The following is a 22,390-nucleotide window of genomic DNA, read 5'->3' on the forward strand; positions in this document are numbered from 1 at the left end:
TTGCTACTGACTTGAATATCATAACTATGATATTTTAGTGTCTGCCCGCGTGATTATTTCTATCTGGAGGTACTTAACGAGAAGGACCGCCTCATTATACTGTTGTTCTCCTTTTTCTTCTTTCCTCTCCAACTGTTTCTGTGTTAATCTTTTCCTGGCAAGTTTCTCTGTCCAGGAAGATCCCCTACATTTGACTCATCATCTATTTTCTATATTCATGGTGTTATTATAGCACTCAGCCTAAAAGCATATTGTGTAATGGCCTGCTGAGAGCAGAGGGCAATGTGGCTAATTGTATTTGAAATCATCGCAGAGTCCGGGGATGCGATTGCTCATTATACCGGCCGGCGTGTACCAAGAATATCTAGCAGAGAGTATTGTGGTTGAAGACTTCCTCTGCCAAGTGACTGTGGGATCCCCAGTTGCTCAGAGGTGTGAGCTGTAGTCCAAACGCTGGTGGATTAGCCCCCCTGCCACTGAAGCACCGGAGAGGTCGGGTAATATTAGATGGGTGATTCTGCATCAGTATCGCACTCTGATGTTTGGCTGCGCGCGGCAGGTGTTGGCAGAAAGTAAACGTCCCGAGAGTTAACAGGTGCGACGCGCTTGATTGAGGATAAAATTGGAATTTAGATTTTAAGTAAGGGACCGTTATCCACGTCCATGTGGGGACTGGGGAGCATAAAAATTTACTTGCAGGATTTTATGCTTGAATTTAAATGACTCTGCGGCATCATGAAGGCCAACCAATAAAGTCCAAGATCTCTTCTTCTTTCTTTAAAAAAAAAAAAAAAAAAAAAATCTCATTTAAATTGACCCTGTAAATGGCGCTAACTCTGTGTGGATGCAGCTTATCAGTCCATGGTGCAAATAACCGATCCAAACCAGTGTCGGATAATCTGCCTCCCTGAAACCAAGTGCCAGTGTCTCCCAGATGGCCGAACCCATCAACTCCATTAAAAACAAAATGATCCAAGACCCCCGTCCAAACCCGACAACACAGAGAGCAGACATGCGACGGAATGAGCAGTGGCTGATTTCCCTTCGACAGCTGTCGGCTCATCGGCCATCCACAGCCCCCTCGGACTGCACAGGGAGTCATTAACCGCTTTGGTATTGTTCGATTCCATCAAGCAAGGCCCAGGATTCCTGATAAGACTTGTTGTGTTTTCCATATTTACGGAGCAGGTAAGCGGTCGGAGCTTAGTGGCAAACTGATGTTTGTGCTGCATCAGATTATATGAAAGGTCGAACAGGACGAAACTGAGGAGCCATTTTGATACGGAACACACACGCCTGTCACTGTGTCCTTGGCTGACACTGAACCCCAACGTGCCCCCAATTCTGTAAGAGCACTTTGCATGGCAGCTGTTGGCAGCGGCGTGTGAGTTGCTGCATGAATTGTGTGTGAAAAGTGGTGAAAGACGGTTACAGTTTAGTGTCCCGACGTTTCCAGCATTCGGTTCTCGGACATCTGTTTGTCAAAGAAAACCACAATAAGAAACTTTCTAGAATCTAGAGCCCCGTTGAAGTTATAGTTTGTCCTCGTTTTCTTGTATTGCAGTGTATTGCATATCTCCTCAGATCTCTTCATTACTTTTCAAGGAAGATTTGTTAGTAAAGTTAATTTAAATGGTTCAAGCTGATTATTTTTCTTCCTTTTGCGTTTCTGTTAAACAGAATCCATGATAGTAGAAAGTTGGTTTCATCCGTTACACCACTTCTTATTTCTTTCATTGCCCTCATCCGCTGTAATAATTATACAAACAGCTTTATTCCGAAGTTGAAGGCTCTAATCCCGATGTGACGTTTGTCTTGAGCTGACGGCTCATTCATGTTTTTTAATTTTTTTAAAGCACATGACGTCTCTATTCTTACTGAGCCGCCTCCCGCCCCTCCTGTGGAAAAATGACACAGATGTGTCACAGTTCAGCCGAACTGGTTTGACAACTGCTAACAGCCGTTGGAGACTGTTGTTGTTTTTACAGTGTCAGTGATGATGCATGCGTTTGTCAATTCAGGTGTTTGCGTAATGTTTTTTGAGGCCGCCGTCCCAGTGTTGTTGTTTTGGGATTTTTTTTTTAATGGCGAGGTTGATTTCGCCTCGAGGCAAACCCCTCCGTCGTTCGGCTTGTCATCACGTAGTTCCTCATCTGTTAAGTGAAATCTCGAAAGTGATAAAGCTTGTGAAACGTCTCCAGCACCTCTGCAGGATGATGAAGTAGTACTTGTAGTAGGAGTGTTAGCTCGAGTTTCAGTGTGTGAGCGGGAGTACACCCTGTGGTTGACTTGTTTTGTATCATCATCATCATCATCATCATCTTCATCACTGCACGCTGCTGGCTGCTTTCCTTTTTGCTAAGTAGGTTGTCAATAAATAATCCCTTCCTTCCTCCCCTCCTTCCTCCGTCATGACTCTTTCCTGGATGTGCTGCTTGTGTTTGCAGGTGGTTGTGTGTGCGTCTTATAACAGGAGCAAATTGGTTATGCAGATCTTTTTTGTTTGTTCTTTTTGTTTTGCGTCGAGAGAACTGCTTTGTAGAACTGATTCATTTATAATTTGTAGCAATGCTTCAACTCAAGCTCTTTATATATATATATATATATATATATATGTACTTTTTTTTAAATAAAGTGATTAATACCACAATCACAACAGGAACCATGATAATGATAATGATGATGATGATGATGGTAATAATATAATGATAATAACAATGAGTGAAACTCTAATTAATAATAATCATGAAGTTATATAATTTCTTTGTATTTTGTAGCAAAAGTGCTACTTATGCTATTATAGAAATAAGTAGATGATAAATTGATAGTATTGAGTTTTGTAGTTATGTAATATTATTATTATCATTATCGTTGTTGTCATTATTATCATTGTTAATATCATTGTTATTATTATTATCATCATCATCATTGAATGATACTCATAAGAATGATGATTTAAGGTAAATTCTTTTTTGCAGCAATAGTGCTACTTATTCAGTTAAAACAATGTGGATAATAAATTGATCCATTTGAGTTTTGTAGCAAAACTACTACTACACTTGCACATATTAAGGGAAAGAAGAAATTGACCTCATTTATTTGTATTTGGTAAGAAAACTACTGCTCTTAGAATTACTAGTAATTGTGTTGTCATAGAAGATATCGTAAAATAAATAGAAATGAGATAAATTCATTATTATTGTGATCATCACTCATATCATCATTTTTTAGGTTATTGTTGTTACCATTGTTTATCAGTTCATCCCATTGATTTGTACTGCACCTACTACAAATAATGCCAGTTATACTACTGTTATGATTATTATTGACGATAAGCCTATCAAACGCTTGTCAAAGCCTCTGCTTCTAAATAACAAAACACAAACGGCTACAACATGATTGTGTGGATCTCAAATAAAAATGTTATATAACTATCAAAACACAGAGTTGGAAAAATATAAACTGTGTATCTTGTGACAATAAATGATGTAAAACTCCCAGTGGACAGTATTCCGCTTGTTTTAATGGCTGAGCTCTTCTTGGCAGGAAGAAGAAATGTGAAACCTGCCATATGAAGCTTATTCATCAGGTGTATTATCCGCGTATGCAGCCCGAGGCGGGCGGCACAAGCTGTTGCAATTTGCAAAGTAAACACATGCAGGCACTTTTCCTATTTTGGGCGATTTATGTCGTTGTGATCATCGCTTGACCTCATTGCTAAATGCAGCCTTTTTCCCCTGCATGTAAATGAAGCAGGCTATTATCAATATTGATGGCAGTTCATGTCTCTGTTGACTTAATTTTCTGCTCCCACTTAAAACCATGCGGTCCGAGTCTCGCTGCCAAGCCTGGGGGGGGGGGTGAGCGCCCCCGTGGAGGATATGTTGCCCTTAATAAAGTGGCGGGCGGGGAGTGCAGGTCATCGCAGTTTGAAGTAGGTTTGGACAAATCCCTCTTCCATCCATCTGTTACTGTCGTTCCTCAAATATCAAACAGATGTGGAAATTAACATTGCATGCAGACTCTCGGTCCTGCGCACAATGTCTGGGCCTGTTAATTATCCTCACACAGGCTGCAACTTCCAGCCCAACTTTTTTTCAGGCGGATCTATTCTCAGAGCTCCTCTGTCAGAGTTTCTAGAAAATCATGATATGTGGTTTGAATTCACGCAGGTAGACGAAGTTACAGCAGCTTGGCATGACGAGCTGTCATCGCCGTTGTTTCTTTTGGTTTGTTTTCCTCTGCGTTCCTTTGAGCCCTTTGTCAAGACACCACCAGTGGTAATATAACATCTCACTTTTACTTTTTCCGCTGATGAAGTTTGATTTCAGCGCCGGCATTCCTTTGTTCGGCGCCGAATTGTTCCTGCAATTATGCAAAATGAATTCCTATTTATGTCTGATAGTAGCTCAGAGTGTGACTCACTTCCTCTCCTCCAGCCAACTCTTTTCCAAGGAACATACTGTGTGTACATCTGTGTGTTTGGCATCAGGTGTTCAGAGCAACAAAAGCAGCGAAACATAATGGCCTCGCTATAAATACATGGAAACCTTGACTGAACGCACTTAAATGTAGAAAACCGGGGTCCTGTGCTTTCACTTTCTAGATGTTTTTGCAGCGAAAGTGAAAAGTGAGCAATAGAAATTTTTCAAAACAATGAAGAAAAAAACCTCATCATACACTTTTATACAAGAACAGTAAATCTATTTATTTTCTATTATTCTTTTAGTCAAAATCAACAATACTGGTGCTAAAAAGTCAAACACATTTCCATATATTGTTACGATGTCTGTTTTATGTGAAAGATGCCCTTTCTTCTGCGCCCACTCTTGTTTCCATGGAAACCGGAGAAAACAAACCGGTGACATGGTGCTCCTGCACGTGAGCGCCACGGCCATATTAACTAGTTCTTCTGCACATGCTCAGTAGATGGACAATAAGAACAATGTGACTCCCACTCGAATGTCCGTGTTCTCCCATTGTTAATGTTTATATCGTATAGTTTTTTTGTGCGTACGTGTGTGTGGTTTCATCACAAAAACAAACAACAGCACCCACTAGTGGCCCACCATTCAAACATCGTGTTCAGTGTCTCTGTCGTTTCTGTGGAAACAGCCGTAGTTTTCAAAATGTTGTCCGGTTAAAACTAGTCTTTCCTCAGACGAAAACGGAAAAACATGTATACATACAGTATATATAGTTAATGAAATCGAGTTATTTTTTTCTTGCACAACATGCTGAATGAAATTTTAGCACGTCTGTAAAAAAACTTTGTGGGCTCTCCAGTCGTTTGTCCGTGACCTGTGTCTTCCATTAAGTGTCCATTTAAACCAGATAATCCCTTTGGCACTGAGCTCTGATGCCTCTGTGCAACGCTGCCGCTGCTGCCGCCGCTGCTGCTGCTGCTGCTGCTGCTGCTGTTGCTGCTGCCGCTTACAGGCGACTCTAAAAGCTCAAATCGTGTCGCTTGTCACTAGAAGTTGTTCATCTCAGGATCCGTCTGCTGAGACCAGGAGGTTAGAGACTCTGTGTCCGTGTCCTCAGATTTCTTAAACCTTGATTAATGTCTCGGCTGAACCACGAGGAGAAACACACTCAGACATTTATTAAATCATGAGACTCCATTAAGTTGTTCTTTTTTCTTTTTTTTTTTTTTTTAAATGATATTTAAATGTAGAGATGTGGAAACTAATTAAAAACTTTGATCAGGACCCGGTGTCATAGCGGAGGGGGACAAGGTGTTGCTTTACAAAGTTTTAATTATACCTCGTCACCTGTGAAAGACGTCTGTGGGCGGTCGTGGATGAGGCCGGTCTCCCGTGGCCGGTCGGAGCCCCGACGGGCGGCGGCCCTCCTCCTCCTCCGCCTCGACTTTCTCCTCTCGACACTCGATCACATCGCCGCATTGACATGATGCATTGCATGCTAATCAGAAGTTTAACTGCCACCTTCCAAGCATCGCAGCTGTCATTGTTAACTTAGGAGGCTTTTGCAATTAATCCCAGCAAATAAAACAAAATAAAACATGTATGTATCAGTCACAACGTGAGGAAAATCTAGCTCCTGGTGTTGTTTCTATGTGGCTGCAACTTTATAGTCAGCAAGGTAATTTAAAGAGCTTCGCATCAAGATCACTGCACCAAATGCACCATGAGAGGCAAGAGAATGAGCACTGGGAAAGGTAAATAATAAAAAATAAAAATAAAAAAAAACTGGCTGAAAGTCAGAGCTTAATAGTAAATTAAGTGGAAGTCTTACAGCATAAAATGAATAATTGCTTCAATAAAAAGCAGCAGCGGAAAGGTCTTCAACCTTGTTTAAGAGAGAATCTGAGTCTGATCCGTCCTCTGGGAGCTCCTTCCAAATATTTGGTGCATTAAAAGCTAAAAGTAGCTCCAAGGTTGAGGACTCGCTCCGCCGTGTTACCTCGTCAGGGTGTCGAAGTGTCTGTGGGCCAAACGGCCAACCCCCAAATTGTTCTGAATGCTGAAAACGCACTATATACATATAATATGTGATCAAATGGATTTATTTCTGACTCCTGTTTTCAGTTTCGCACTCTCGTTTTTCCTGTTTTTTCAGTCGCCGGTTTTTTAAAACCGAAGCAGATTTTGTTGCATCCGAAGGTCCCGCGGTGAGAGAGAGGGACGGAAATGTGTTGGACATGAAAACCTGTGACGTCTCTGAGGGACGGCTCCTCCTCACACTGGTATCTTTTCCTTTCAGGTCGGGTTGGATGAGTTTGCTGTGGGCCATGTGTTTCTGGTGAGGTCTCATCTCCTGCCAACATGAGGCCGACGGCCGGCTCGCCTCCACCCGTCCTGCCAGCCCTCCTGGCCCTCGCCTTACTCGCCCTCTTACCTCGGCCGTCCTCGGGAGCCACGCCGTTCCCCCAAGACCTGGAGCCAATCGGCATCGTGGGCCGAGAGTGTGAGTTCAAAGATCTGTTGTGTTGCCATGGCAATCCATTACTGCATGTAAAAATGGATCGAGGGTCACCGAAAAATTATATATCATCACTGCCGAGTTGGAGGGGAAGCGTTTAAGTCCAATGTTTGTTGCTTGTATGGAGTTTTTCTTCTTCTTCTTTTCATTCGTGGAGTTCAATGGGATTTGACTTCAGAATCACTCGTGCCGATAAATGGAAAAGCTCATTTTTGACATTATCTATTGTAAAAGAGCCTTTTTAACAAGTACATTTTCTGTAATTCAGACTGAGGTGAGGCTCAGTCAAGGCAGAGATCCATTGTACTGGGATAAGCGATGTATTTTGTACACATTTCCAGTGACTGCTACTTCACCTTGCAAAACCTTGATCATAAGTCATGTGAACTATTTTGTATTTCCTTGCATCACTTTTTTGTCAGTTTTTGATGGAAGAAATAATTAATCAATCATATTTTTGCACATTTAGCAGAACACTACACCACACAGACGCTCTTTTCCTTTCAAATTATACTGGTAACCCATTTATAGTTACAACTACAACTGCCAACTACACCTCTGTGTGAGGAAAAACAACAAACGGAGACAATTTACCCTCAGTGTTTCAGGTCACAGGTTAAGTTTTACAGTCCAGGGCAATAAAGAGCAAACTATGTATTCTGAATGGGCCTTTAAAATCAAACAGTTCTTAAGAGGGTCTTTACTGACTAAAGCCACGTTTCAAGTGAAAACGCAAAACTTTAGTCGGGTTTTGGGGGGCCATTTACACTGCAACGGTTACCGGAGTCACTGAAAACACAACTTTTTGAAAACGACTTCCAGGGTGGAACTTTTCAAAAACATTCTGGTTCCCAGTAAACGGGGAAAAATCACTGAAGCACTGCTGCTTAGTATACACACCACAGCCGTAGTAAATAGTTGTTCTGCACATGCTCAGTAGACAGACAAAAAGAACAATATTTCCTCCAGAGTGTCACGACTCCCAGTCCATATTCTCCTGGGACTTACTAGTTTTATTTTGACAGCCACTGTTATAACAATCCAACTTGGTCCATATGAATGTCAGTGTACTCCCACAAAGATTGGATCCTAAAATACTTAATAACTAAAATGGATGGCTTAGTTTGAGGATTACAATTTAAATGCAATTACCAATCTCAAGATGTAAAAGAAATGCATGAGAAAACAACACTACTCTTTAACTACATATTAGTATATTTGTAGTTTTTTAATGTGACCCCCTCAAGAAAATGAATGTTCCCCTCCTGGACTGGACCTTCAGCCTGAACTCTCCCGAACAGTTTGTGTTGGTCCAAACTAACTCTGGGTTTATTTTTGTTTGTTTTGGCAGCTGCCAGTCAAACTCCAAGCTGTCACTAGAGTTTGATATTTCAGAATTAATCCTGCAAGCAGACAGCTATGGGGAAAAAAAAGTGTCTGATGATTGAAGAACGTGTCACTTTAACGACATCCTGGACTTCATGTCTGCTGATTCTGATGATCAACCAGAACTAAACGGCACCAAAAAATAAAAAAAAATACTTCATAGTATTTCTTTGGTTTGGATCTGCTACAAGTATTAAACAGTTTCTGACATATTGTACTGTGCTGAAGTTTCAATATTTTCTCATCCATTATTCCAGTAAGTCTGGACCCGGGAACTTATTGGAGGTGGTTGACAGAACGTACCTCGTCCCTCGAAAAACTATGCAAGTCTACTTGAAAGAGATAGTCCAGATGGTCGATTAATGGTATTATATTCCTCTCTAAGACATTTGTTAAACCTCACTCTGTGACACAATGCGTTTGATTATAACCACCGCACGTCCAAAATAATGCTCATAACACTTTTCGTGCTCATTAAGTCTCTTCTTTCAAATCATTCTCGCAGCCAAACACCACAATTATCAGAGTCTAGTTTGAGAGACAGTTGGTGGAAGCTCATCCTGAGCTGTTACCGAGCCCCACGTGTTCCTCGCAGCGCATTAAAATGAGTCTTAAGAGCGTCGGCAGCTCCGATGCGATTCTGAACAAGCGGACTTGCCGACATCTGCGACGCACTCAAGACGTTGCTTCATGCGACCACCCTCGGGACCCATCGACGGACACCCAGTGGCTGGGGTAGGGGGGGTGTCTGCTGAGGAGGCCTCGGCTGCTAAATGTAATGGCCCATAATTGATTTAAGAGGTGGCTGAGACCACGGCCCACACACTGTAATTGATCTATCTGGAAGAGAGCAACGCAACCATTAGCAGAAATAGCCGCGCTAATAGTGCTATATGTGGAGCTCCGTCCCACGTGTAATGAGAGCAATCTGTCACCTCCGGTTCCAGCAGGTGACAGCGAGCCACCAGGCACCACACAAACTACGTGAGGCATCCATTATGAATCGCACTACTTGGTTAGCTTGGACCCTCGTGGAATGAGTTGATCTTTTTACCTTGCAAGTCGCCGTCGCCTCGTTGTGGTCCGTTTATGTGACGCTGTGTAGGACGATGGCGTAATCCCACCAGGACGTGTGTTGAATCCACACATTCATTCATTCATTCATCTATCTATCTTCTGCAGTTTATTCTATCGCCTGGGTGAATTACAGGGTACATCTCGGAATTATTATCGTTACAGATCTAGCACGGAATTTATAGTCAATAACTAACCTGACACGAAGCTTCTACATCTATAGAAAATTCAAGCAGAACATGCAGATTTCATACAATCGAACTGGGATCTTCTCTTTGGAAACCGTCTCATGATAAGTATTTTATCCAGAAAGCATTATTTCTCTATTGAAGAACATTATTTAGATGCAGCTTTTACAGCGGGTCCATCGAGCTCATTTTACTTTTACTTTTAGGATCCAGACCAGAGGAATAAAAAATTGCATTACAACTAAAGGCCTCTTCATACTCCATAAGAACAAGACGAAAGTTCGGCAGTGCGGGGTCCTGTCGAACAAAATGACGTCATTTCCTTCGGCCAGCTCCTTCTGGCCGAACAAATTTGTGTGGGCTGTGCCAACCGTCCTGGCCGAACTGTGTAGGAGCCGCACTGCCGAAACTTCTGCACTGCCGTGTGCTGCGCATGCGTGTTCTAGTTCGCTCATGACTATCGATCATATTTTAATCATATTTAGCTTGTAACAGCGCTACTGTACGAGCGCCGCAGCTCGTTAAAATGTCGGAGTGTAGGCTGACGTGATGCACCTGAACGCATCACGAACAGCTGTCAGCTCCTGTAGTTAAAACTGGACTAACATGGCGCTCGGACAAAAACTTTTTTATAATTGAAAAAGTTCAGAGAAATGTATTTCTGAAAGCAGTGGAGGCCAGAAATAAACTGTGCTGTTGAAAAGTTTAAACGCCGCTTCACAGACTTGTGCCTGCTGCGAGGGGGCGTGGCCTGCGAGTTCGGCAGCTTCTTATCGGACTATGAACAGTCCTGCCGAAAAAGCTTTTTTTTTCTGCTGCTGGCTGACGTCACTGCCGAATTTTCTTCTTGTTCTTATGGGTTCAAAAGGGAGTATACAGGGGCCTTAATTCTACATCATCTAAGTATCTAAGTATCTAAGTATTATTATTGCAATGTGTCTTTTCATTCAAAATGACATCACTTGATGGAAACCCAGACATGACATCTGAAATATAACTTTAAGTTGTGCCCACAAACTCATACTTCATGGCCACAACTTAACACGTCATGGCCTCAAAATATTGATATGTGATCAAAAATGGATTCTCCGTAGCCTCAAACTCGTATTTCATTTAATTTAAACTTAAACTTCAACACTGTATTTCTCCTCCAGCTAAACTTGGTAAAAGCTTTTAAGTTCTCATGTCGTCGGTATTTCACTCTCACCTGCTGCTCTTAATAAAAGTGTGTCTTTCCCTGTAAATGAATTAGAAAGAGAATATACTTTTATGGAAAACATCAGTCATTTTTCCACGGCAAAAGGTGGCAGAGTCCCCAGGCTGCATGTTAGTCTACCAGGCATGATTACAGCCTCCATTGTTGTTTGTATGTTTGTTCTCGACCTCGGGAGCCTCGAAAGGCGGCTAAAAATAAAAATAAACATCATCGTCATTTAGCTCTTTAACCCAGTTTTGTGGAAATTGCACAAGTGACTATAACAAAGTGCAGAAACGAGGTCCTGCATCGTGCTGCATCGTGCTGCATCGTGCCTTCAGGGCTGCATTGATGTCGACGCTTCTCTCTTCAAGCATTAAGTCAGAAGATGAAAAGCCATCCAGGAATTGAGTTTTCCAGCCTCCGCGATGCCGGAGCATTGTTCCACGGCTCACTAGATGATGACGTTGGGTTTTTAAAGATGTGGAAATTTCTGCCCTGTGGGGATCGTTTTCATTAAATGCATTGGAGGAAATATTAAGCTCAGATGTTCGGGGCTCGTTTTTGCTGATCGCTGCTTTGTTGTTTGGAGATTTCTTTCTGCCAGTTCACTGGAAAGCTTTTAGACACAGTGCAAGTTTAAAAAAAAATTTTTTTTAAACTTTAAAAAGTACGGATGCACTGATTACAATAACAGTATTTGGTCCGATACTACTTGGAGTACTTGAGAGAGTTTCCTGACATGCATCAGCAACGTTGCCCACAGGACGCAAGAGAAGCACGAGTGACGTCCGCGGTTTTGACAAAAATAAGACGGACTGTAAATTATGTTCTGCATAAATATGAAGAGGAGGAAAACTATAGTTCGCACAACATCAGTACCTTAGTCACCAGCAGAGTTGGAACAATGTCACTCGGTAGTTTAACAGCTCAGTCGATCCAGGAAGCTTTTACTTCGAGCTGTGCTACATGCTACATGCTAAAGAGTTTCGTGACTCACATGCCAGCAATGCTACATGCTAATAATGATTAAAGATTGACGTAATAACAGCGATGCTCGGTCACTTGGTGTAAAGTCTGCAACGCGCGTCAGACAATGCGTAGATAGACGCTGTGCTATGCGTACCGTCGGCTGTAAGGTTGTTCATGACAACGTGTAGAGATATAGATTAAGCTTTATGGCATTCAATTATTACTCATATTGGCACTCGGTATCGGTAAAGGTTCACACTCATATTTACACTCCTTTAAAAAGTGGTATCGGTGCATCCTTATTTAAAAAGTGAATATCAGTTTTGCAGGTTGCAGAGCTGACCGTTCCTTCAGTATCGCCCTTCACAGCATCACCTGAACCTAGAATCTGAACCGAGCAGCCGCCCAGCCGTCCCTGAACTTTACAGGATGTGAAAGTGCTGAAGAGTAATTAGAAATGCCGGGGGGGGGGGGCCGCCGAGCCAGTGAGAGTCTCTTCACCGGGACGAACAGTGAGGACCAGCACTCAGCCAGACATTAGGCCTTTAAATCTTTAAACAGTCGATTCGAGACGAGTGGTTAAGGGAGCGTGCGGCTCCCTGTAGAGGGACTAATTTCAGATTGTGGTGTATTTCTAGCGGGGATTGCTAATTCAGCAGCAGCCCGGGTCAGGTGGGAGGCTGGAGGGCACTTAATACAGTACTTTACAGACCCAAAGCACCATGGCCTTGAGCTGAGGCTTTGCCTGGTGTGAGGGAGGAAACGGCGGGGGGAAGTCTCTGTGATGTGGAAGACAGCCTGGTGTCGGTGGCGAGGAAGGATAATTTCACTTTTGCCTGGAGCAAGCTTTCTCTTTCTCTTTTCATCCATCTTTTTTGCCAGGCTGGGCCGTCTCCTGACTGGCTGTCGTTTTGTTATTTTAAGCATTGGAGACCATCCTCCATTGTTCAAATGAAGAGCGGCGAGGTATCCGGCTGTTTGAGTAATCAAAGGGAAGATGAAATTAAGATGCAGCGGAGGAGAAAGGAGGAATCAGCCATAGTGCAACACTGATTTTATATTATATCACTTCTTCCCTCAGTTCATCTTATCTCACAGTTTTCTTCTGCCACCATGCACACACGTTTGTGTATGCATGAGCGGGCGGTGGACACTTTCTCATTTGCTCATATTGGAGGACTTTCAGGGCGTTTTTGCCAGGTGGGGATATTTAAATAGAATCCGAGTTGAATTTGTGTGACCTCTGAGGCAGATGATGCTTTTTAAATGTAGGTTGACCAGACAGAGACAGACTTTCCACAGAGCGCCGTTTGATTTGTTTCCGTGTCCTCGCTCGGCTCATTTCGCAGACGTGTCTGCTCAGAAATGCTTACCAGGAGCCATTTATTTAAATCAGATTGACTCCTGTGACACCGCTGCCTAATTTGCAACTTGGGTTGCTTTTTTTTTTTTGCCTTCTTCTTCTTCTTCCTTCCACCTCCACAAGTGCACATTAGCATACAATGTATGCTCCGGGTTTTTAGCACAATAGGCCAAACTGTAACCTTCAGTTGGTGTTTGTTAAACTGTGAAAATTACTGTGGATAAATGTTTACTTGCTGTTGTCCCTGTGCCTCTTTTTGAATGTGAAACTGGATGTTTGGGCAGAGCAGTGACACATGACATTTTATTTTGAATTTAAATTCTTATGATTCTATAAGTTGCCAAACTTGAGCTTTGACTTTTTCTCTTAATGTTTTAATAAAACCTCAAAGAGAAGTCACATGTTTGCCTCTTGGTTTGTGGACTTCCGAGTGTTCAAAGGGTTTGTTTGTTTGTTTTTTTCCCCTCCCATGCAGCCTCCTACATCTACCCCAGCTTCCAGGGACTCATGTCGGACAATGACACCGTCCGCCTGGGCCTGGACTTCCAGAGGATGCTGAGGATCAACCACATGCTCTACATCGCTGCCCGGTCAGTCAACACTCATGGTCATGCTCATTGAACATCCCTGAACGATCGGGTGCATATTATATATTCATATGGATAGATGTTTATATACTTCATATTTTACACCTGTCCAGCTCTGTTCACTGCTGATTCATGAAGACTAAAAAGCAAATTCTGGACGAAAAGCAGAATTAAGTTTAATTCAGTGTTACTTCCAACTCTTTTGTTTCCTTTTTTAAAGCTTTTTTTCAAAGCGTCCATTTATTTTTTCTACAAGCCGTACATAGACTATAAGCCGCTACTTTTTTCACACGCTTTGAACCCTGAGGCTTAAACAATGACGTGATTAATTTATGGATTTTTCATGAGCTTCATGCCACCAATGCATGGGTGATGTGTTCAGGTGCATCACGTAACTCCGACTATTCATTTTAGTTCAGGGGCCACAAACAGCCCGGTTTTACTTTGAGTGGGCCGGACCAGTAAAATAGATCCATAATAACCTTTAAATTTAAACTTTATAGTTTTTCTTTGTTGTTGAGCAGAGTGTACTTCATGAAAATGTTTCTACAAATACAAATAATTACCTTGGAAAATTCCTACAGTCTCAAAATAAAGCAAATTTTAATGTAACCTTCTGGTGCAAAATGCAGTGAAACGCATGCTAACTTCATTATTTTCTTTAAAGTTTACAACTATTTAACTTTTTTCATCCTTGCAGGGATAAATTCAGACATCAGCAGCTCCTTATTGGAAAAAATAATGTAGACAATAAGGACTCCATATAAGAATACACTAAATAGTTTTGTTACCATGATAAATAAACAAATAAACTGCAGACGATAATATAATTGTTAACAATGTTTACAGCAGATAAAGGCTCAAGTGTGTTGCTCAGCTGGACCAGTGGTGTCAATCACTTTTTTTTGCAAATAATCCATTATTTTACAGGATACAAGTATTTAGTTGTGAATAAGGCAAATGTATTTATCTAGCAGCATGAAGACACGAGGGAATTCACAGTGCTTTAAACGAAATAAAGAAATAAGTTCAAACAAAGTGATGAAATGAAACAGCAGATAAAATTAAATGACTGGACAGTCATTTTGGCTCATTCTAGCAACTATAACGGCTTATATTTGTTTTTATTTGTACTGATTTTATCATGTCAGTACTTAGAAAAAGTCAACAACACTCAAGGGTGGCGTCACTTAATTTTCAAATATTACAATCCGTTCCCCATGATTAAACCTTTAGTCTGGTGTAGCTAATACTTTTTACCTAAATGCTGGGTTTATGTTTTAGTCTGAACAGCTTAAAAAGTATTAAATACCAGTGATTTATAAATGTAGGGCTTAGATTTGAATGAGCCTTTTGATGTCGACCTTTGAACTCGAGCGAGAAGCCGTTCGGTCATTGACTTGACTTTCACTACATTTGCTCCGTGTTGCCCACATATGTAAGAGCTCCTGCAAATCTGATCATCTGCACGGCTGCACAAAGACTCCGCCGATCATATTTTCATTATGCAGTTTAATCGTATCATTGCGGTTCTTTTTCTATTCCTCCTTCATTCCATTAATGGGGACAATTATGAGCCCAAGTTCCGCCGATGCCCAGACTTTTCTTCATGGTCTTCCTAACATGTCTTGATCCACAGCCAGGAAAACCCCAAAGGGTCCGTTTCGTTGCATAAACAATGCTTTCAGTTGTTTGCCTTTTTATTTAACCACTAAAGTTAATTAAGCAGAAGTCAGTTCAGATTTTTATTTGCAGTAACGGCGCAGCGAGAGACAAGTGGGTCATGTGGAAAATAACAATGAACAAAGTATGCAGCTACATGAGCTGTGGGATGGAGAAAAAAGAAGAAAAAAAAAGAGTCAACAGTAAAGATGTTTTACATAAAGCCTCTTTACCAGGACCAGATTGTTCCTGCAGATTGAAAGCAGGGAGGTTTTTCAGTTTGATTTTAAAGCTTCCACGAGGTAAGTAGATCCGAGCTTGAGCTTTCAGCAGCACGGAGCCTCGCTCTGGCTGCACCTCGTCACCAAACAGCTTTTCATGTTTGGAGGTTTTTGGCAGAATGTCTGATCCTGACTGAACATTCCTCTTCCTCTCCATCAAGATCTCGCAAGTTAATTATCTAAAAAGTACAACATTGCAGCTCGGCCGCCTATTTTTCATTGTGCATAATAAATCTAGCTGCAGTTTTGTTTTTTTTGTTTTTTTTTCTGGCCGGTCTCCACACTGCACTCTTATTACCAAGAAGTCTGTCCAAACAGGTATGGACGGATCCGTAATGCACCAAAATTGGTTTAATATTTTCCGCATGCAACAGAGCGCACGCCTCGCTTCACAGAATGATTCATGTGGGTTTTGTCAATAGTTGTAAAACTAGTGGTGTTGGGAAAACTTTTTTTTTTTTTGTGAAGCTTAAAAGCCAATAAACTTTGCCTACTAATTCACCTTCCAGCCCGCGTTGTTGAAAAGCTGCGATCAATCCCATTGAGTGAGATGGGATGTGTTTTTTTTTCTTCCTTTTTTTCTTTTGGGAAGCAGGTCCTGGTGTAGCTCTGGGTCAGAGGTGATGGAGATTTGTATTAATGAAGCATTAAGCCTGACAGTAAAGAGAGACCTGGCTAATGTCTTGCTTCTCTGTGTCTTGCAGGGACCACGTGTTCGCCGTCAATCTCGCATCCTCATCTGAGCAGATAATCCCTCAGCAGGTAGGAAAGGCTCTTCTGTAAAGATGAAAAACATCGTCTGTGGTTGACTTTGCCGTGGTGTGTGTTTCCGCTGCATTCAGCCTGTGTCATATTGTCTCGGTCCTTCTTTTGTTCCGTGTACGAGCCCTGAGCTCTTCATTCATGGGCTCCTCTTGACCTTTGAACGTGCGATTTATCTGTGGTCGCGATGTGAGCAGCAGATTATCCAAATCCTGTAATTTGGCATTTGCATCAATGAGCTTCAATGGCCCACGGCGTGTGTGTTGCTTTTTCCTCCTCGTAGCATCTCCGACTGACACTGAGCACACACGACCTGTAGTTCTGGAAATGCTCGGAGCGAGTCGTCCAGCTTTCCCAGTGTGGTCCTAGTTTGCTGTTTCATTGATTTAAAAAAAAAAAAAAAAAAAAAAAACTGAAAATGTTCTGAAACGGTGCCAAAATATCAGCTGGTGCTTCACTAAATAAAAGTTTTCTCTGTCTCGCAACTCTTTGTCAAGATAATTCCTCTAAACAAACGGAGTAAAGTCGCTTTCCTACTGGTGCAGTCGCCCTTGAATCAAACATATTTTATGTTCACATAATAACGTTGGTCTAATATTTGTCAGTTCCAAATACCACAAACTGTGATATTCTGTCTCTTCTGACTGATTTCTATAAGAGTTATTGTCGGCAGCAGTTTGAGTCTCTGCTGTTTCTTCCTTTGGATGACGTTTGATAGATTCTGACCACCGCAGACCAGAAACCAAACCAACAAAACAAGTTTGAGGCTCCATTTACCTTTTTAGTTCAACATTTCTAGTAAACACATCATTTCCGTTTGAGAAAAGTTTCACGTTTATGCGTCGACGTTTCCACAGAGACATTAAGCTTTAACAATTCCACTTTTTCTAATTTTTTAAACATTTCTTCCGCTTTTCATATCTCAACTTTGCAACATCCAACTCACAAACCGGTGCTGCTCAGTTTTCTCTTTGTGAGCCACTGATGTCGACGACTGGGGAATTTCCTAATCTTTGTTTGTTTACTGGGAAACAAATTATTAGTGTAGCGCAGAAATAACTGCAGCCGTCTCCTCCTCCTTTGATTCACAGTCTTTTCCTGTGCAAGGCCACAAGTAAAGAGATTTTAAATGAATAATTTGTTCACATTTCTCCTATAGGTGCCATGATGAATAGATCATTGGTGTTAATCGGTTCAATTCTCAGCAGTCACGCACCAATACCACTTCTTCTTTTTTTTTTTTTTTAAGTAGTCACATTTGGAGCCCCTTGTCCTGGTCATAATGTTCTGGCTGATACATTCAACACAATGCATGTATTGTGGATTGACTTCAAACCAGGTTGTTTAACGATCACACAAGCGCACGTCCTTTAGATCTTTTTCGTCTTTGCTACGTTCAGATTTTAATTCAAACGCGACATCCGTTTGCCAACCTGAGCACACACCCTGTATCCACTCTGCTTGATACGCTCGGTCAGTATCCATTAATTCATGGACGTCTCATTGATAGTAAAGCATGTTCATCCCATTAGCTTTCGAACGTCGACTCAATTTTCTTGATGATTCATCGGCTCTTCAGACTCTGACATTTAGAGGGAGTGTGATCTCTTGATCCTTCACAATCAATACCAATAATCTGAGAGTTACAAGCCTCGCTCGTAATACTTTGGATATTAAAGTTGAAGCTGGATTTTAGGGTTTATTAAGTACGGATGGATTTCTTTAAATGTCAGAATACACGGCGATGGGCTTCATCAATGCACCCTGACGCTTCACGAGTCGATTAAACACAGTCGGAGTTTGCATGTTCGTGTATTCAAACTCCTTTCATACATGTGGATAATATTCCTGCAACACAAATGATTAGAAAGGCTTTTTTGTTTGCTTTTCTGCATCATTTCAGTGTCTTTCACTCCCTCCTAGCATTTGTGTCTCATTATTTTCCTTTCCCAAGCTTTCGCCTGGCTTTTCATTCAAGTATTCAGCAATCTCTCTTCAGACGTACATCCACTACAAGTGGAGCGGCGCTCGTGTTGCTTTTTGAAGTGCCATGCTCCCTCCTATCTGAATCTCATTTGTCAAACATGATTGCTCTTAAATAAAAGCCCTTCGAGGCCCAGGCTTTTGTTTGCTTGTATTTAGATTAGTGCCAAACACAGATATTCGTTCTGATGAGGCCACCACTCGATCCCACAGATCTAAACTATTGATTTGAGACTCGTAGCAGAATGAAATGGGAACGTCTGTGATATTTCTTTCCTCCTTCATCTATGTTATATGTGATCTTAAATATTGAATGTTTGCACTGTATGTCATGCATTGTTTCAGTTCTCAACTCTGCCGCCTGCGGTGTCTCGGCACGCGAATGAGTGGAAATTCATTAAAGACTGTAACCTTATTCTGCCATCGTATTCTCACTCTTCCACCGCCGCTCTCCATCTGTGCCCGATCGTTAGCGCGTGACTGGCTCACTTCTCCAGAAAATGGTGCGTCCTCTTCATCACGGCTCCGTCCCTCCATTTTTTTAAAGCGCCTCTTCATTTTTCACAGCAGGCGCTCATTCGCATTCTCCCCTCCGCTGATCTCCCCCGGCCGCGGTGGCCATAAGTAATTATTAGTAAACCAAATCGAGCGTGGACGAGGAAAGAGCCATTACCATAATGCTGACTGCGGCTGAATCCTTTTCTGATCTTCACAAAGTCGCTTTGGAGGGAAAAATACTGGCTTTAAAAGTGTGTGTGTGGGGGGGAAAGAAAAGAAATTAGTGATTAGTGAAGTGTTTTGTCCTACAAGTTTGGTTTTCGACTCACTATTAGCAGCAGCATTGAAAACATAAAGGTCGCAATATTGTTCCATTTATTTAAATGTTTATTCACACAGGGACGTACATAAATGAATACCTGTATTTAGATGAATAAAACAAACCCTCATGGACGCTTTTCGAAGGCCGGAGAGCAGATCTTCTCCACAGACCTGATGATTCTTTTCACTACATTAAGAACGTAAACTGATAAACAGCATAATGCAATGATAAAGAGTAGTAATTAGCACCATTATAAGCGCAATAGAAAAGGATGCATCATTTTTATTTGCACGATTGATTCCTATTCAGTACCTGTTTAAATTGATTGTGATCCAGTTTGAGTTTGACAATGTATGAATGAATTACCAGAAGAGAAAAAGCAGTTTTTAAAATCAGGATTCACTTATTTAAATTTCTTTTTTAATTCTCTACACCAGCGGTGTTACACATGTTGTAGTTCAGGGGCCACATACCGTTCAATTTTGTCTTTAGTGGACCAAACTGGTAAAATAGTGCCATATTGACCTTTGAATTTAAACTTTAGAGGTTTTCTTTGTTATGGCGCAGAATATAAGTGATGAAAAATTGCCATATTTTCACAAAACCCAAAATTTTACCCCTGAAATTGACAACAATCTCAACATAAATCCAATTTCATTGACACCTTCTGGTGCAAAATACAGTGAAATGCCAAAACAATGTCTCTTATGGCTGTGGAATTCTGTGTGTTTTTACAAACGTCTCCCGACAGCCTGGCTTTGAGGCTTTCCTTAGGGACTTTGTTTTAAACAAATAAAGTATTCTTTGAAATGTGTACAATTTGATTGGTGGTTTGGCCGATTGGAGCGTCTTATCAGACGGTTTTTGGCCCACAGGCTTTATGTTTGACACCCTTGTTCTACGTGCTACTTGAAGTGGCAAGAAATCCTTCGTTTTACTTCAGTGAAAGTACATCAAAACATGTAATGGTACAGATCCAACTTTTTTCCAAGACTAAAAGTTAAACTTATTAAAAATAGATAAATAAAATCCTAATTAAAAGAATCTGGAACTATTTTTGGTGATTTTGTGCAGAGGGTACATGTGTGCACACACGTTTTAGCTATTGTTAGTGTAACATTGTTTTTTCAGCATTACGACATCATGATTCAACTTCTGTCATAGTTCTGAGTCAAACTAAATTATGGAAATTTCAGAGTCAGGGTTTTATTTCTTTAAGAAAGAATTACCTCTTTTTCAGACTTTTGAAAGTCTTTGGCATCCAACCAGGATTCCTGTAACTTGATAAATCTGAAATCCATCAACTTCTGCATTCTCAGGGTGGATCAAAGTTCCTATCAGCTGCTGGGATCACGTCACTGTGACTCTGATTTGTCTTTAAAGAGGTTAAAACAACAATGAGCCAGTCTGAAGAACGGAAAGAGAAAACACAGATAGTCGTGTGACGATGTCTGAAAATACTTTCAACTGAACCTGAATAAAGTTTCATGTAACAATGTCCAGATATTATAAGTTCCGCCCCGTATGCATCTGAGCCTGAAGCGCCACATGGAACCGTCGGGTCACAGTTTTATTTTAACTCGAATGTCTTTCTTCCCTATTTCAACAAAACTCTAACAGGAAGTCCCCGACCAATCGCTTCCACCAACAAACACTGTGTACTCAGTGCCATACAACTCCATCACTGTCAAGGAATCCATTAAAAACACATCAGTGAGTTAAAATGAATGACATGTTTTTATTATTACATGGAGTCTGTTTTGACTCGATCCACCTTCGCTGTCCCGCCACCGGAAATGTGCCGGAGCTCATGCAGTGATCATTTTCACACAAAGACCTTGATGACGTTTTCGTGGCCGGCAGAACAGACGCATATCAGGAAATACACAGATCACAAAGAAGTCGCCCTCGTTTACGCGACAACGTTTCAAGAGCTTTTTGCGTTTTCACTTGAAATGGTTGCCAGGTACACGGGTCTTCAAGTTTAACTCGTTTGGACTTTTTGTCTCTGCGAGTTCTCGGTACTTCTAAGTACTTCTGATTCAAGCACTTGACTGAAATCTGTCTGGTAGAATGGATTCCGTGAGATGAAACGGTGTTTCAGAGTCCAAATTGGTTTTAAATCAGGCCGGATTATTGTGAGGCTATGAATGGGAAAAGTGGTTTTCTACGCTCCTTCATGTTTTTTTGTGGTGTTCATCTGATTAACACAGATCCATTGGTTGGGGACGGATCCATACGTTAATATTGATTTACAACGGGAAGGCTCATTGAACGCTTCCACTTTTTACAGACAAAAAGACATTTGATCGTCGGGAAAGTAGCCAGAAATGAGAATAAGTGAAACGGTTTGACTGTCAATCAGCTGCGACAAACGAGCGCAGATTTTTAGATGAGTCACATCAACAGAGAGACGTCTGAAGAAGATTCTTGATCGCAGATATCGACATTTCCAGACTCTTATTTTAAGAAGCAAACATTTCTCGCATTAGAATAAATCATAGATACAGACACAATTATACATATGTGAATTGTTGTGCACTAAAATGACACGGTTATTATTTCTGCTTCTTCGAGACCTTTTCCTCTCAGATCTGTTGCCTCGTTATCAACTTGACAGACACAATCAAACAAAGCAAACAAGTGGCGGCATCATAACTGTATTATTTCTTACAAATTAGTTTCCTGGCTGCCAGTTACTCACGTTGCCTTTGTGCCGCTTTTAGATGTGTTTTGTTATTAGTTCAAATAAGCTGTAATCATTGTCATTACTGCGGTTATGAAGACTAATATGGTGCGTGTGCTGCAGCAGTGCCGCTTTAATCAATAAGTTTCATCGGGCTGAGGCGCAGAATTACACACATGCCTGCAAATAATGAGAAATCACAGTTTTTCATTTGAAATGGTCGTCGTATAAACGGGGCGGGGCGTCAGACTGGCCTGCTGCTGCTGTGGCGGCGGCGGCTCCGACGATACACTTTTCCACCTCTACTTACATTATCCAGCCGTTCCGGTTCAATGCATGAGATTAGCAGAAATCTCCTCGTTGTGGCGGCGGCTGAGACGCTGAGCTCGCTTACCGTCTCGAAAGTTGGCCGTGTCGCGTCCTCACAACTGCAGGTGTTCTCGGCGCCATCGACAAGCTGCGGGAAAATTTGGTCTCGTAAATTAC

The 22,390-nt window shown here is 41.5% G+C and overlaps 1 protein-coding gene across 1 annotated transcript in view; it reads left to right on the forward strand.

Moving 5' to 3' along the window:
• Positions 1-6,788: 6,788 nt before the first annotated feature.
• sema6cb (semaphorin 6Cb) overlaps positions 6,789-22,390 on the forward strand; it is a gene marked incomplete at its 5' end in the record, with an annotated part of 98,858 nt that continues 83,256 nt past the window's right edge. The window contains 3 exons of the mRNA XM_080472292.1: positions 6,789-6,930; positions 13,599-13,713; positions 16,358-16,415. Coding sequence (XP_080328418.1) covers positions 6,789-6,930; positions 13,599-13,713; positions 16,358-16,415 — 315 coding nt within the window. The remainder of the gene's footprint in view (positions 6,931-13,598; positions 13,714-16,357; positions 16,416-22,390) is intronic.

This window comes from Lipophrys pholis, assembly GCF_963383615.2.
Source record: "Lipophrys pholis genome assembly, chromosome: 9".
Taxonomy (NCBI): Eukaryota; Metazoa; Chordata; class Actinopteri; order Blenniiformes; family Blenniidae; genus Lipophrys; species Lipophrys pholis.